Here is a 15,767-nt window from a genome sequence, read left to right on the forward strand (position 1 = left end):
TGGCTAATGTGCATAATTTCATGTGTTCTAGATCAGTGTTTCTCAACTCAGTCCTAGAGTACCCCCTTGCCAGTCAGGTTTTCAGGATATCCACATTGAATTTGCATAAACTTGATTTGCATATACTGCCTCCATTATATGCAAATGTCTTTCATGCATATTCATTGTGGATATCTTGAAAACCATGACTGGCAAGGGGGGTACTCTAGGACCGAGTTGAGAAACATTGTTCTAGACAGCTCTGGTTGGACTAAAGAAAGGGAAATTACCAAGTAGGACCAAAATTTTCTGTTCTTGATGTAAAAAATTACAGTAATCTAAATCAATTTGTTATCAATTCATGTATCAAAGTGGCCAATTCTATTTCATCTAAATGTGGCTTGTAACACCATATGTGCTGTAAAGTCCTAAATGTTCACTCTACGGAATTTAAATTGAAACTTAATTTGGAAAAAACAAATTTTTTTCTATGCTTCTCCATGCCAAAATTGCTCTGACACATCACTGATCATAAATACTATCATAAATCACTATCCAATCCAACAGTCCATTAAGCTCTCAGGTGTAATTTTGGATCAGAATTTGACCATGAAGAACCAAGCGGATGCTCTAATATGAAAAGATTTTCATATATGATGGAAACTGCGTACTATTAGAGCATATTTTGATGCCTCATCGTTTAGACTGTTGGTACAATCTTTGGTCTTGAGTCAGCTGGACTATTGTAATATTGTCTACTTGGCAGGTACCCAAAAATCTCTGTATAGATTGCATATTATTCAGAACGCAGTGGCCCAACTTATTTTCAATTAGAAAAAGTTTGATCATGTTAATCCTTTTTTTTTTTTTTTTTGCGAACTGAATTGGTTGCTGATAGAGGCCCGGGTGAAGTTTAAGTTTGGCTGCATTTGTTACAAGCTTTATCTGGCCTCACCTAATTACCTAGTAGATTCGTTTACATTTGCAAACATTAAACTCTCTAGACGTTCACCTGCACTATTTACTTTTCCATCTGTCAAAAGGTGCACATTTAAAAGATATCGTTGTCATCTTTTGTCATATCAGGCAGCATCCTGGAATAAGGATTTAAATCTTCTAATTGTGACTTCTTGTACTTATCAACTATTCAGGAGACATTTGAAAACATATCTGGTCTTAGGTAACTAAGGGCTCCTTTTACTAAGCTGCGGTAGCGTTTTTAGCGCGCGCTAACCCCCGCACTATGCGGAAAAACTAACGCCAGCTCAATGGAGGCGTTAGCATCTAGCGCACGCAGCATTGTAGCACACGCTAAGCGTGTGCTAAAACCGCTAGCACAGCTTAGTAAAAGGAGCCCAAAAACTTCTTCACTTAATTGTAACTATTTTTCTTTTATACACCGCGTAGAACTTAATGGTATTGTGGTATAGAAGTAAATTTTTATGTTGTGTTATGTGGTACCTCTGAATTCAATGTAAAAAAATAACATTTTCCAAAGCACCTTTTGTCTACAATCTGCTAAAAAAAGAAAAAAATATATAAATGTAGCCTGTGCTTTAAAATAAAGTTCTTTGGTAGAGAAGAGCAGCCTGTGGCATCTGAGTTGCAGAAAAAAAATTTACGTGAATGGAAGTCTGAAGCACATAAAATTATTAAAAAGGTCAGATTGCTGCCTCTGCTCCCTCTCGGTTGTGGATTCAATCCCAGCGATGTGACCCTGGGCAAGTCACTTAACCCTCCATTACCCCCAGGTACCATAGTTCGATTGTGGGCCTGCTGAGACAGATAGGGTACCTGATTACTATTTAATGCAAACCATTTATGATATAAGCGATATATAAGAAATAAAAATAAATAAATAAAAAATCATTGTGTTGCTGCTTTACAGATAACAATATAGTTCTCTTAATTATGTTCTGCTAGTTTTTCTTTATGAAAGTATTTCCCTGTTGAATTTCAGTTCTTACTGTCTGTTGTACATTTAGGGCTCCTTTTACAAAGGTGCGCTAGCGTTTTTAGTGCACGCACCGGATTAGTGTGCGCTACCCAAAAAACTACCGCCTGCTCAAGAGGAGGCGGTAGCAGCTAGCGTGCGCTATTCCGCGCGTTAAGGCCCTAACGCACCTTTGTAAAAGAAGCCCTCAGTATTGTATCACTGTTAAGATGTGTGCAGATGTAGATGCTAGGTGACTTATGGATCAAAAATCATATTAATACTAGTTTATATATGAAAGTATTTCTCACTTCTATAAAATTGTTTATCACTGGACACATGCTCTTATATCTCTCTTTTATAGATGAAAAACATAGAGTGTTGAGTCAAGTGGTTCGGCCTCAGGAACCCCGCTCTCTTAGCCCTGCACATCTTACAGAAGAGAGGCAGAGCCGGTGGAAAGAGGAAGATCGAAAGCCAGAGAGAAAAGAAAGCTCTCGGCGTTGTGAAGAGCAAGAAATAAAAGAGCGAGTTTCTTCATTAGATAAAACCAGAGATCACCTTGCTGACACCACGGAAAGTTCAAGGCCAAAGGAAGTAGAGGCTGCAGTTCCTCATCAGGCTGAGGAAACTGACACGTCTGATCGAGTGCATGAAGATAAGAAAAAGGCAAAAGCACAGAAGAAAGCTACAAAGAAGAAAAAGGACGAGGACATTGTGGTGGAAAAGCACAACACTGAGCCTGCTCCAGAGGAAGTGCCAGTCTTTTCACCAAAGAAGGTTCCGAAGAAAAGAAATCTAGAAAAGAAGCGCAAACGATCCAAGGGAGATTCTGATGTTTCTGAAGAGGAATTAGTTCCTTATAGTAAAAAGAAAAAGGGCCCAAGAACTCCTCCTGTAACAGCACCAGGAATGCTTGCAGCACCTGTAACAGTAGTAGTAGCAACAGCAGCAGCAGTGGCAGTCCCCAAAAAAGAGGAGCCGGTAGAGGCAGTACTTGAGAAAATTATGGTAGAACCACCACCAAAAAAAGAAGAGACGACTTTCAGTGACTGGTCAGATGATGATGTCCCTGAGCGCACTGAACCTACTGCTCCAAATCAGAGTATTGAGTTGCCCAAAAAAACATCTAAAAGCAAGGGCGAAAAGACAGAACCTCATCCCACTGTAGTAGAAGAGCCTCCCCCTCGCAAACCTGCTGATCAAAAGCGTAGTAGTAGCATTGGGAGTAATCAGAGTCGAACCTCAAGCCGCCTGCGATCCCCATCCAATGAGTCTACTCATCGTAGTGGGGATGACCAGAACACAAGGAAAAAGCTCCTGCATGGAAGTTCTAGAGACAGAGAAAGGAACAGAAGCATGGAACCAATGGGGGAGCGGAAATCTCGAATTGATCAGCTGAAACGTGGGGAGCCAAGCCGCAGCACATCATCAGGTAATTGGGCTGAAACTTATAACAATTTGTATGGATCAACAGAATAAGAGAAATATAGGACTGCAGCAGTTATTACATTACAAAGATAAAAACACTTAGGTTAAGGTGTTACTTAAATTTTATTATGGAAAGCTTATGTTTCAGGGAATATATTCCAAATTATTAGTCTTTGAATGTTGATCTTTCATTTTAGCAGTTGCCATAGTGATTATTTTTCTTGTTTTGTTTAACACTTATAAATTGCATTAGCCTCTTCTATCACTAGCATTCAGTGCTTCATTTTTAAGGAAATAAACCTTTGCATACTAAGACCAAAGGTCTATCAAGCCCAGTATTGTGTTTTCAGTAGTAGCTGGTCCAGATCACATAGTCTAGCAAGATCCCTAAAGAGTAAAACATATTTTATGCTGCTTATCCCAGGAAAAAGCAGTGGATTTTCCCAAGTCCATCTTAATAATAGCTTATGGACTTTTAGGATCTTGTCCAAACCATTTTTAAACCTTGCTAAGCTAACTGCTTTTACTACATTTTCTGGCAAAAATTTCAGAGATCAGTTACATATTGAGTAACAAAATATTTTCTCTGATTTCTTTTAAATGTACTATTTAATAGCTTCACTGCATACCCCTTAGTTCTTCTTTTTTTTTTTTTTTTTTTTTTTTAGAAAAAGCAACTTTTCCATCAGTAGTCATGACCTTTCGGTTATATTGGTGTATCCGAGGAAAACTTAATTGAAAAGAATATTCTTCTCTTGTTCTTTCATTTTCGCTTAAGTTAGATGAATATAGGTATGTTCTGAGCAGTGTTACCTCTCAGTTTGAATAGTAAAACTGAGAATATCTTGTGCCTCTGTTTCTACTTAGGATGCCCACTGCCAGGCAGTTCCAGCTTATTAATGCATGGTAAAGAATTTGCATCTGTATTCCTTCTAAATATTAATAATTAGCAAAGAAATAACTAAGAACAGATCTCATTTTCATAATGATCTATTGTAAAAATAAACAATATCAGTACTTTGAAATGAGGTAGTTATTAGCATCAAAAGTTCCTCTAACAAGCATGCAAAGGTAATAATAATGTCATAGCAAACACAATATCACAATGTTTACCTTGCAGATTATAGTAAAAAAGTTAATTTCCAGGTAACCAGTACAGAATGCCATGAAATAGTAAAATTCAACTTGACAGAGATACTTCATACAACAGCCTAAACATTCTCAGCTGTATTCCAAATAATCACTTATCCTAGGAAAAGCAGGCAGCATATTCTCACATTTGGCCGACGTCATCCATGGAGCCCAGTACGGACAGTATGAAAAGTGTGTTGTCACTTTAAGTTTTAAGAAACTTTGCAACTGTCTGCACCATGCCTGCGCGAGTGCCTTCCCACCCTATGCCTGCTCGTGGTATCTCATTTCATTTTCCGCAGAGCAAAGAAGTCTCTTTTTCACTGGACTCTGTTCAGTGGCCGTTGCCTTCCTGCTTCACGTTTCTTTTTATAGTTTTTCTTTTTGCTTTTGTTTATATAGTTTCTATTTTTTAAAAAACACAGTTTGTTTGTTTGTTTTTGTCCAACCTCGAGCTTTAACCTTAAGATTCTTTCCCCTGGCGAGGCTTCACTCACCATTGAGTTTACTCTCGCCGATGAGATTTTTCCCATATTGAAACCTACGACGGGGTTTAAAAAGTGCTGCAGGTGCTAGAGGTCTGTTTCAATAACCGACCCCCATAATTAGTGTCTTCAATGTTTGGGCCCTGATCACCAAATTAAATCGTGTAATAAGTGTTCCACCTTGCAAAAGCGTTCCATTAAAACCCATCGTATTCAACGGGAGAAGCTGTTCGGTTCCGCTATGGACATCGGAAAAACTGCGGAGCGGTCGCTTTTGAAAACTCCTACATCAGCATCCACATTGGGAAATCTAGCATCGGGGCATCGAGTTTCTTGATGCAGACCACACTTCAATGCCATCGATCTAAGGATTTGCAGGTTGTCTCTCCTCCTAGGTGTGCATCCTCGTTGAGGTCACACTCTCCGAGACAACCTGCTGAACCAATAGTATCAGCTGGTGAGCCTTCATTACTGGTGCATCCTGCTCAGCAGGTGTCATAGGCCTCAATGGCATCTTGTCTCTTGATGCAGACCAAAAGACGTCATCATCATTCTGCTGAGCTGCAGGTTTTTTTTCCCATACAGGGTGAGTCTTTTGCCAGGTCACCCACACCAAAGCAACCTGCTGCACCGACGGTACCGGCTATTGAGCAATCACTACTGGTGCACTCTTCGAGTGCAACTCAATGAATTCTTTCATAGGGAGATTGCCACTGTTTTTAGGTAACATTGCATGTGTCTCCTGCACTCAGCTCCCTGTGTACCAGCCCAACCTGATCATACCACTGTGATACCACCAATCCATTGGAACATCGAAATGCTGCTCAGGGATCTTCTATGAAACACCATGGTTCTCTCTCTCAGTGCTGATCTTCCTCCAGGCATGGTTCTTTGCATCGAAGTTCTACTTTTTCTCGACAATGCTCTCCTTCGGGATTTCAAGCTACTTCTTTGGGCCATAAGAAGAGACAGGAAGTTCATCAATCCTCGTCATTGGACAGGTACCAAAAACATCGCAGGACGACTTCTAGGAATTTTTTCCCAGAAGTTTTCTCGGATTTGAAGTCTGACTCAGAGTGTGGTTTTTCCTTTTCTAAGCCTGAATCTGTTGGTCCAGCTCTTCCCAAAAGAAGATCTTCTCCTGAAGAATTCTCCTTTGTGACTTAACATTAACCAGTTGTGCAAAGATTTGTCTCTTTCAGTGGAGACTGATGCTTCATTTAATGCTGAATTTCAAAATATATTGGACTGTCATGGACCTTCTAAAGATCTCTTCAAATTGCCATTACATGAAATATTTAAATAAATCCTTTTCAAAAATTTGAAGATGCCTTTATCTGTCAAAGCTGCTCCAGGGAAGATGAATTTACTTTACAGAATTTTCTCTACTCCAGGATTTGATAGTCCGCAACTTCCACATCATTCATTATTTTCCTACCAGAGTTCATGCCTCATTGCCTCTGGGATGTGAAAGCCTTACTATGGACAAGTTTGGATGTCACTTTTACCAAAACTATGCTGTTGAGCAGAATTCTTAATTACACTTTCTACATGTCTCTGTATCTTCAACAACATGTGCAATGGTTGACCGATTTTGAACAATACATTCCTTCAGAGCATCTTCTGGAATTTCAGCGGACTAGTCATACTCTGTCACAGACTGCAATATATCTTCCAAGATCATTGTCTGATGTATTTCAACTGTCTTCCAGAATGTCCGCTATGTCAGTAGCTATGAGACATTTGACTTGGCTCAGACTCTCCGATATAGATCTCAATCTCCAAAATAGATTGGCTAATATTCTATGCCTAGGGAAGGAGCTTTTCGGCGAGCCCATTGAGGTTACTGCACAATAATTAGCTCAACATGAGCAAACTTGGAATACTTTAAATAAAGCACAGTCTAAGTCTTTTTCTTCGAGGAGATCTACTAAACAACCTCCTTCACATCAGAGACATACTCCTTCTGTTGCTAGACAGCCACTGCAATAGAAGTAAATGTGCTAGCGACCTTGGATTGCTTCAGGGGCAATTCATCAAGAGAAGCTGTTCGACTCTGCCTAATTCTTCCAGCTCAATCAGAGCTTGTTTTCACTATACCATCAACGTTAGTCTCTCATATCAATGGACCTATAACTTTTCACAGTCCTTCTGGAAGGTTTATCTTTTTATTTTATAGCCAAAATGCCTAATAAAAAACCCCCAACTTCAGTTGGCCACGACACGGGTTCCATTTCAAGTTTTTATTTTCAGCACTTCATGTTTCTTTTGAACTTTACTGCACAAGCTTGCATTAGTGGGCATTCCACCATGGGTGTAGAGCCTTTAAGGTGGTTGTTTTTTTTTCCTATTGCCATTCCACTAAGAGGGGAATCTACCATGGCTGTAGAGTCTGTAAACTTTAATTCTTCCAAATGTCTTTCAGCAAGAACATCATAAATTGCCATGCATCACTCAATCTGCAACTGTGTCAGGATTTTACCATGGGATGTAGAACTTGTAAGGTGGTTTTTTTTCCTGTTGATTGGATACTTTGATATCAGAACATTGATGTGATCTTACAAGGGTGTAAAGCCTGCAAGTTAGATTCCTGCCATATCAGATTTTTTTTTTCCACTGTTTTCCTTTCCAAGCAGGATACAATAGTTTTCTCTCGCACCATGCCTTCCACTGTACCATCAATGGTTATGCAGTACTTTCCAGAAGGCATTCATTTACTTCAAGTGTTTTTCCCTACACCTGTTCTTAAGGAACATTCCCCACAATACTTTTTGCTCCTTCTCCTTTTGATCCTAAAAGGCCTGGAGGTTTGGGAGTGGCTGTAGGAGAGGAGGAGGCCATTACTTTCTTTTTAGGATGTTTTTTTCTCTTTTGCTCTAGTTTATCTCATTCATAGGCTCTGGACTGAAGGTTTCTTCTATATAGCCTACAATTAGATATTATGCATTCAATATGTGCATTACAGACCTGTTCCTATTGGGGTTTCCATACAGATCTCTTACATCACTTTCAAAACAGATAATTTCTGTGTTCGGGCGCACTTCATTTCAACTTCTCCTTGTTGCTGAGTTGCTCAAATTCCACTATACTGTATACCTCTGCCGCAGATTATAATTCTTGGGTTTTCAGTCAATGAGCTGAGAATATTTGACCCTAGGAAATTACTCGACATATATCCTTCAATCCAAATTTCCATTTATTCTAGACAATCTTCTCATTGTCTAGCAATCAAAGCCTATCTCCTAGATGGAACGGACCAATCCCTCTATGCATTTCCTCCAGTTTCTCTCTTGCTTAGTTCACTAATTCAGCTTCAGCAGGAATCGGCCTCTAAACTTCTTGTAGCCTCTGATGGGCCAAACAGTCAGAATGCTTCTTTTTATTCTAGCCATGCTCTAAAGTCTTTCTCTCAGGAGTCAAACATCTGTTTTACCTTTCCAGGTGACCTCAGCAGATGCTGGTTTTTTCTCATCCTTTCAAACTCTTTTAGCTGTGTTCAGGCAACCTTCTTGCAGCAGCCCTGTGAGGGATAAGGGAGATGTTTTTCACTGTACTAGGCTTTTTATCTTATCAAGCCTTTAATCTAGTTCATATCTTCCTTCTGGGAATATTTCCTACCCCTCTCCACTCAGCTCTTGTTTCACTTCAATCAGACTTTACCTTCGGATTATGAGTACTTTCCATGTTCAGATCAACAAACTATTCGTCCTCTGATTTCCAGTTTGTTACAGGTCTTGTCGACCTCCACCGGTCTCTACTGATGGGAGCCTCAGCCTGTTCTCTCCACCTGGTTGCTCCCTTCTTTTGCACCATGATACAGTACGTTCTCTATACCCCTCTTTTTTCTAGACCAGGGGTGTCCAACCTGCGGCCCCGTAAAATATTTTGTGTGGCCCCGGTCAAGAGCGATGCAGTGTTTTCCTCTGCTGCCCCTGGGTGTTTACTGTTTTGCTGGCTCCCTCCTCTGCCTTACTGCAGCGTTTGCGCGTTTTTGCAGCCCCAGAAAAAATTTTTACAGCCAGTGCAGCCCAGGGAAGCCAAAAGGTTGGACATCTCTTCATTGTACTCCTATTTTTCTCTCTTAAGCCTCATTCTCACCTTGGAGAAATGGGAGCTGGTCGTGCTGCAGCCAGTTCCCTCCTTTCTTCCAAAAGTGGTCTTTTTCATGTTAACCAGTCTGTGGTCCTCCCAGTCTTGTGTAGTTGGGAGGGCTCGTTGGAGCAGAGGCAGTTGCACAAGTTGTATGTCCATAGGGTCCTTCGCACTTATGTTCAGCTTCATAAGTCGGACTGTCTTCTTGTCCTCTTAGCGGGTCCTCGCAAGGGGGACGGTGCTTCCAAGGCTACCATTGCACACTGGATCAAGGAAGCTATCACTTGAATGTACCTTCTCCAAAAGAAGCCTGTTGTGGTATTTCTCAAAGCTCATTCCATTCAGGGTCAGGCAGCTTCTTGAGCTGAATCTTCTCTTGTACCTCTGGTGGATATCTGTAAAGCTGCAGTTTGGTCTTCTCTCCATTCCTTTGTTCGACAGTACCGTGTGGACGTTCAGGCACATTGGGAGAGCGACACGTCTGATAAAAAGTATGGAAAACCTTTCATATGCTGAGAGATTAGAGAAACTGGGACTCTCTTCCCTGGAGAAGAGGAGACTTAGAGGGGATATGATAGAGACTTACAAGATCATGAAGGGCATAGAGAGAGTAGAGAGGGACAGATTCTTTAAACTTTCGAAAAATAAAAGAACAAGAGGGCATTCGAAAAAGTTGAAAGGAGACAGATTCAAAACGAATGCTAGGAAGTTCTTCTTTACCCAACGTGTGGTGGACACCTGGAATGCGCTTCCAGAGGGCGTAATAGGGCAGAGTACGATACTGGGGTTCAAGAAAGGATTGGACAATTTCCTTCTGGAAAAGGGGATAGAAGGGTATAGATGGAGGATTACTGCACAGGTCCTGGACCTGTAGGGCCGCCGCATGAGCGGACTGCTGGGCACGATGGACCTCAGGTCTGACCCAGTGGAGGCATTGCTTATGTTTTTATGTGTTCAGTGAGCGTATTCTTGTGGCGGCCCTTCGGGGGTCCCACCCATAATAGGTACTGCTTTGGTACATCCCATCCGTTTCTGTGCCAGTCTGGAGGGACGCTAAAGAAGGAGAAATTAAGTCTTTATCTTCTAATTTTCTTTTAGTCCCTTCAGACCGGCACAGACCCCGCCCTGTGATTTGTTCAGTGTTTTCGCAAAAAGTATGGGTTTTTTTGCGGGGTTTTTTTTGTTGTTATTGTATTTGCTCGTTGGGGGAGTTTAAAGAGCAGCAGTATTTGGTTTAGCTGGCGAACTATGGGGCATTCTGAAAGGTTCTTGTTCTAATCAGTATCCAACAGTGTTCCATGGACCGATTTTGGGCTCTTACGTTGTCTTCTTGTGGAGTTGTTCGTGCTTGTTCAGCCTAGTTGTTTTCTGCTTGGCTATTCATAAAGATTGAGTATAAGAGGGACTGCACAGCCCACTTGTACTGTAGCCAAAAGTTAGTGTGTCAGTCTCCACCTGCAGGCAGAGGAGTGTAAACCCATCCTTTCTGTGCCGGTCTGGAGGGACTAAAGGAAAGAAAATTAGCAGATAAGAACCTAATTTCTCCTATGCTATCTGCTCTTACCACAAGCTCTGGCAATGCATTCCAGAACTTAACTATATTCTCTGGTTTTAAACGTATTTCCCTGTAACTTCATTGAGTATCTTCTACCCGTTCCACTCACTCAGGATTTTGTAGACTTCAAACATTTCGCCCCTCAGCCATCTCTTTTCCAAGCTGAAGAGCCCTAACCTTTTTAGTTTTTCCTCATACAAGAGGAATTTCATCCCCTTTATCACCTTGGTCGCTCTTCTCTGAACCTTTTCTAGTGCCGCTATATCTTTCTTGAGATGAGGAGACCAGAACTGAACACAATACTCCAGGTGCACCTTGGAGCAATACCAGAGGTATTATAACATTCTTAGTCTTGTTAACCATCTCTTTTTTTAATAATTCCTAGCATCTTGTTTGCTTTTTTGACTGCCGCTGCACATTGGGCAGAAGGTTTCATTGTATTTTCTACAATGACATCCAGATCTTTTTCTTGGTATCCAGATGTCTGTCAGTGGTATAAACAAATCATTAAAGAGATATGTAGTAATAGGATATTACCAGAGAAATAGATTACTAAATCCATTTATAATTTTCCTGGCTCTTGGGCAAGTAACCACAGTATGTTCATGCTTGTTGGAGTAAGTGATTTAGGATTAGGGCTTTATAAATACCAACATGATAAGCCCTGTATTGTACTTAAGGTGAATTATGTATGTTTATGTGTAATCTATTCAGATTTTAGGATTTGTGGGATATAAATTTTTTAAATAAATAAACTTTTAGTTAACTGAACTGTATGAATTTGTGTGGGGCTCTAATCCTGGATAAGGTTTTACTTTTTTAATGAACTAGCTTAATGATTATTGCATATTTAAAAAAACGTGGTGCATATGAGCTTTTGAAACCACACAATTCTCTATATGGTTGATATTCTGCATGCATTAAAATTTTGATTTTATCTTTTAGTTCACTTTTAAAGGTAATGTCTGTTCTGAAGAAGAAGGTATTGCCTTTGAAAGCTAATCAAAAATGTATTGGTCCAATAAAAAAGGTGGTATCTTATTTCCTATGTTTTGTTTTATTTATGTTTTATTACATTTTGTATGCAAAAAGACATTAGGAATGTTTAATTGGTTTTGGTTTTTCTTTCTTTTCTGAGAAATATTCAGTTGCCATAGTTAATCCTGTTAAACTTATCTCCAGATCGTCAAGACTCAAGAAGTCACAGTTCAAGAAGAAGTTCCCCAGAATCTGATCGTCAAAGACATTCCAGGTCTGGGTCATTTGACAGCCGAGAGAGGCTTACAGAACGAGATCGTCATGAACATGATCGAGACAGAGAGAGAGAAAGGAGAGACGGAAGACAGAGAGAATGGGACAGAGATGTAGATAAAGACTGGTCAAGATCCAGAGACCGAGACCGAATCAGAGAACGAGAAAGGGAGAGAAGGAGAGACATGGAAAGAGAAAGAGAGAGACAAGCTCCAGACAGCTCTGACAGAGAGAGAATCGCTGATATTCCTCCTCTAATGGAGCAAAAACGCAGTGAGCCAAAGATGGCAAGAGAGGCTGAACGAGAGAGTGAGCTTGTTTCCCTTGTTCCTGAGCCCTTGGAAAGAATAAAAACAGAAAAGGAGCTGGAATTATTGCATCGTATAAATGATGTAAATAGGAATGAAAAGGCTGAGATTCTGGAAGGTAAGATGTCATTCAGCACAATCTGGTTTTTAAGTTATTCCATGTATAACATCTATGAGACCTGTTCACTATGACTAGTAACTCTTCAGTTGTATAACCTGATCATTTTTCAAAATATAACACAAGTGTTATAATCTCCAGAAAGGTGTTCATTGAATAAGAAAATGAGTTGCTAATTGCAATACAAGTATAAGATCCTTTATCTGAAATCATTGGGCCCAGGCATATTTCTCTTTTTGGAATGGTAATGTTAAGTCAGAGAAAGACAGACTATAAGACCTTAAGATTGCTACCAAACTTTTTTTTTTAATTTCAAAATAAGGCAAACATTAAACACTTCAAACACAAATTTGTTCACTAAAGAGCCTTCAGTCTGTCATATGCCTCACATATCCCTGTCTCAAATTTTCATGTAGGACAGAGTAAAATAAAATATAGGAGTGCATATTTCATCAATTTTCCAAAACTGACAACTGTTGCGAGCACCATGTTTATGGAAAGAAGTTTCAAGTTTAATAAGGTTTTTGATTGATCGCTTAATCATATTTCTAAGCGATGAACATAATAAAATTACAATATTTGGGGAACAATACAATACTTAACAATAATTAAGTCCATACAGGACTATTAACAGACTTAACAAACCCATAAACACAAGGAAGGAAAGGAAAGTGAACTACAAAATATTTAAAGAAAAGCAGAACAATCAAGAAAAATACATAAGGCAGGGGAAACAGAAAATTTCCATAATATTATACAACAGAAATAGAATTAGCCAGAGAACTGGCTAATTAGTTATCAAAGGCATCTTTAAAAAGAAAAGTTTTTAGATTACTCTTAAATTTCTCCTGATTGCACTCTTGAGATCAACTGCTTTTACACCTAAGCAGCAACGAGACCAGCCACAACCACCGAGAGCACACAGACCCGATACTACCAAGAGTGTTAACTATTCCCCCCCTGCAATCCGCTAAGAAAATCGACTGTCGGCTCCGGGCTGCTTTCCCGCAGAGGAGAGAATCCTGCATTCACCGTGGGCCTCATCTGGGGCAGCCTCCTTGGAGCGGCTGGGGCACGGGCAGTGTGTCTGGGAGGGAATGCATGGATGGGAGAACATCTCAGGGGAGGAGACATAGGCATCCTGGGACTGTCGGCCAAGTCTCTTCCCTGAAGAAGCCCTTTCTGGAAACGTCAATCGCTCCTCCTAAACTTACTTGCTCCACTTCATCACTTCATAGTAACATAGTAACATAGTAACATAGTAGATGACGGCAGATAAAGACCCGAATGGTCCATCCAGTCTGCCCAACCTGATTCAATTTAAAAATTTTTTTTTTCTTCTTAGCTATTTTTTTTTTTCTTCTTAGCTATTTCTGGGCGAGAATCCAAAGCTTTACCCGGTACTGTGCTTGGGTTCCAACTGCCGAAATCTCTGTTAAGACTTACACCAGCCCATCTACACCCTCCCAGCCATTGAAGCCCTCCCCTGCCCATCCTCCTCCAAACGGCCATACACAGACACAGACCGTACAAGTCTGCCCAGTAACTGGCCTAGTTCAATCTTTAATATTATTTTCTGATTCTAAATCTTCTGTGTTCATCCCACGCTTCTTTGAACTCAGTCACAGTTTTACTCTCCACCACCTCTCCCGGGAGCGCATTCCAGGCATCCACCACCCTCTCCGTAAAGTAGAATTTCCTAACATTGCCCCTGAATCTACCACCCCTCAACCTCAAATTATGTCCTCTGGTTTTACCATTTTCCTTTCTCTGGAAAAGATTTTGTTCTACGTTAATACCCTTTAAGTATTTGAACGTCTGAATCATATCTCCCCTGTCTCTCCTTTCCTCTAGGGTATACATATTCAGGGCTTCCAGTCTCTCCTCATATGTCTTCTGGTGCAAGCCTCCTATCATTTTCGTCGCCCTCCTCTGGACCGCCTCAAGTCTTCTTACGTCTTTCGCCAGATACGGTCTCCAAAACTGAACACAATACTCCAAGTGGGGCCTCACCAATGACCTGTACAGGGGCATCAACACCTTCTTTCTTCTACTGACTACGCCTCTCTTTATACAGCCCAGAATCCTTCTGGCAGCAGCCACTGCCTTGTCACACTGTTTTTTCGCCTTTAGATCTTCGGACACTATCACCCCGAGGTCCCTCTCCCCGTCCGTGCATATCAGCTTCTCTCCTCCCAGCATATACGGTTCCTTCCTATTATTAATCCCCAAATGCATTACTCTGCATTTCTTTGCATTGAATTTTAGTTGCCAGGCATTAGACCATTCCTCTAACTTTTGCAGATCCTTTTTCATATTTTCCACTCCCTCTTCGGTGTCTACATCATGCTTCTATTCCTTTCTCTCCTCTCTTCTACCTTCCAAAGTATTTAGATCAATGCTGTCTTGTTAAAATGTTTATTTTATTTTTATTTTTCCTCTAACTCTACTTTTCACTTCTCTATTACCCTCCAGGTACTTTAGTTAGATTTTGAGCCTTCGGGACAGTAAGGGAATTTTTCAAGTACCTTTCTTATTTCTAATCTAAATGTATATTTTCTGTAAACCGCTTAGAACCTAACGGATGTAGCGGTATATAAGAAATAAATTACATTACATTACATTACATTACATCTTCCCTCAAATAAATAGGAAGAGAATTCCAAATTTGAGGGGCCGTAACAGAAAAAATAAATTGCCGTCTCGTATTAATAACCTTAAGAGAAGGAATCGTCAATAAATGCTATTCATTAGATCTCAAAGTTCTATTGGAAATATAAGGGATTAATGTGCACGATTGATGAAAGAGTCATACTATTCACAAAGGGCCCCTTTTACAAAGCTGCTACCTTTTCGGATCTCAGCGATGTTACTCAGAAGCAAATCAGTGTTTCATAATGCTAGAGAGTTGTACACCAAATCTTCACTGATCTACTTTTCTATTGCATTTCTTTCATATCTCATATATCAGCTTTTTCCACTTTAAATCATATTTTTTATAAACAGAGTTCAATAATTTATCTTTTCCATTATGTTCTCTGTTCTCTCCCATTCAGCTAGGGGTTCATTCTGCTGACTTGCACATGTTTCGCGATCCCGCAGTCTCAAGGCACATAAAATATAAAGTTAGATATTTCATTAAACAATTCTCAAAAATATCCTTCATAGGTGTTTTCTATAAATCTATTTTCTATAAATCTGTATTCTTTTTAAGAAATACCTTTTATCTGTCCTGCAGTCGTTTATCAGATTAATTTCCTTGCTTCAGAAATGGCGGCAGTGTTTTTCTAAATGAGTTTAAAACCAACGTTTAAAACATCTGATTTGTTCTTATCCAATCACAGAGCCCGTACACTCACAGCAGCATCATCCATTCAACTTCAGCATTAAGTCCAAATGGAGTTACTGCATTTAGGGCTCCTTTTACGAAGCCACGTTAGCGTGCATGACTTAATTATGCGCTAACCCCTGCGCTAGCCGAAAA

General features: G+C 40.1%; 1 protein-coding gene across 5 annotated transcripts in view; it reads left to right on the forward strand.

The window, feature by feature from the left end:
* The window catches only part of ZC3H13 (zinc finger CCCH-type containing 13), a 143,832-nt gene that overhangs the window by 116,531 nt on the left and 11,534 nt on the right, over window positions 1-15,767 (forward strand). For all 5 annotated transcript variants that reach the window (XM_033947893.1, XM_033947889.1, XM_033947891.1 and 2 more), the window contains 2 exons: window positions 2,277-3,347; window positions 11,789-12,283. In XM_033947893.1, coding sequence (XP_033803784.1) covers window positions 2,277-3,347; window positions 11,789-12,283 — 1,566 coding nt within the window. The remainder of the gene's footprint in view (window positions 1-2,276; window positions 3,348-11,788; window positions 12,284-15,767) is intronic.

This window comes from Geotrypetes seraphini, chromosome 6 (assembly GCF_902459505.1).
Source record: "Geotrypetes seraphini chromosome 6, aGeoSer1.1, whole genome shotgun sequence".
NCBI lineage: Eukaryota > Metazoa > Chordata > Amphibia > Gymnophiona > Dermophiidae > Geotrypetes > Geotrypetes seraphini.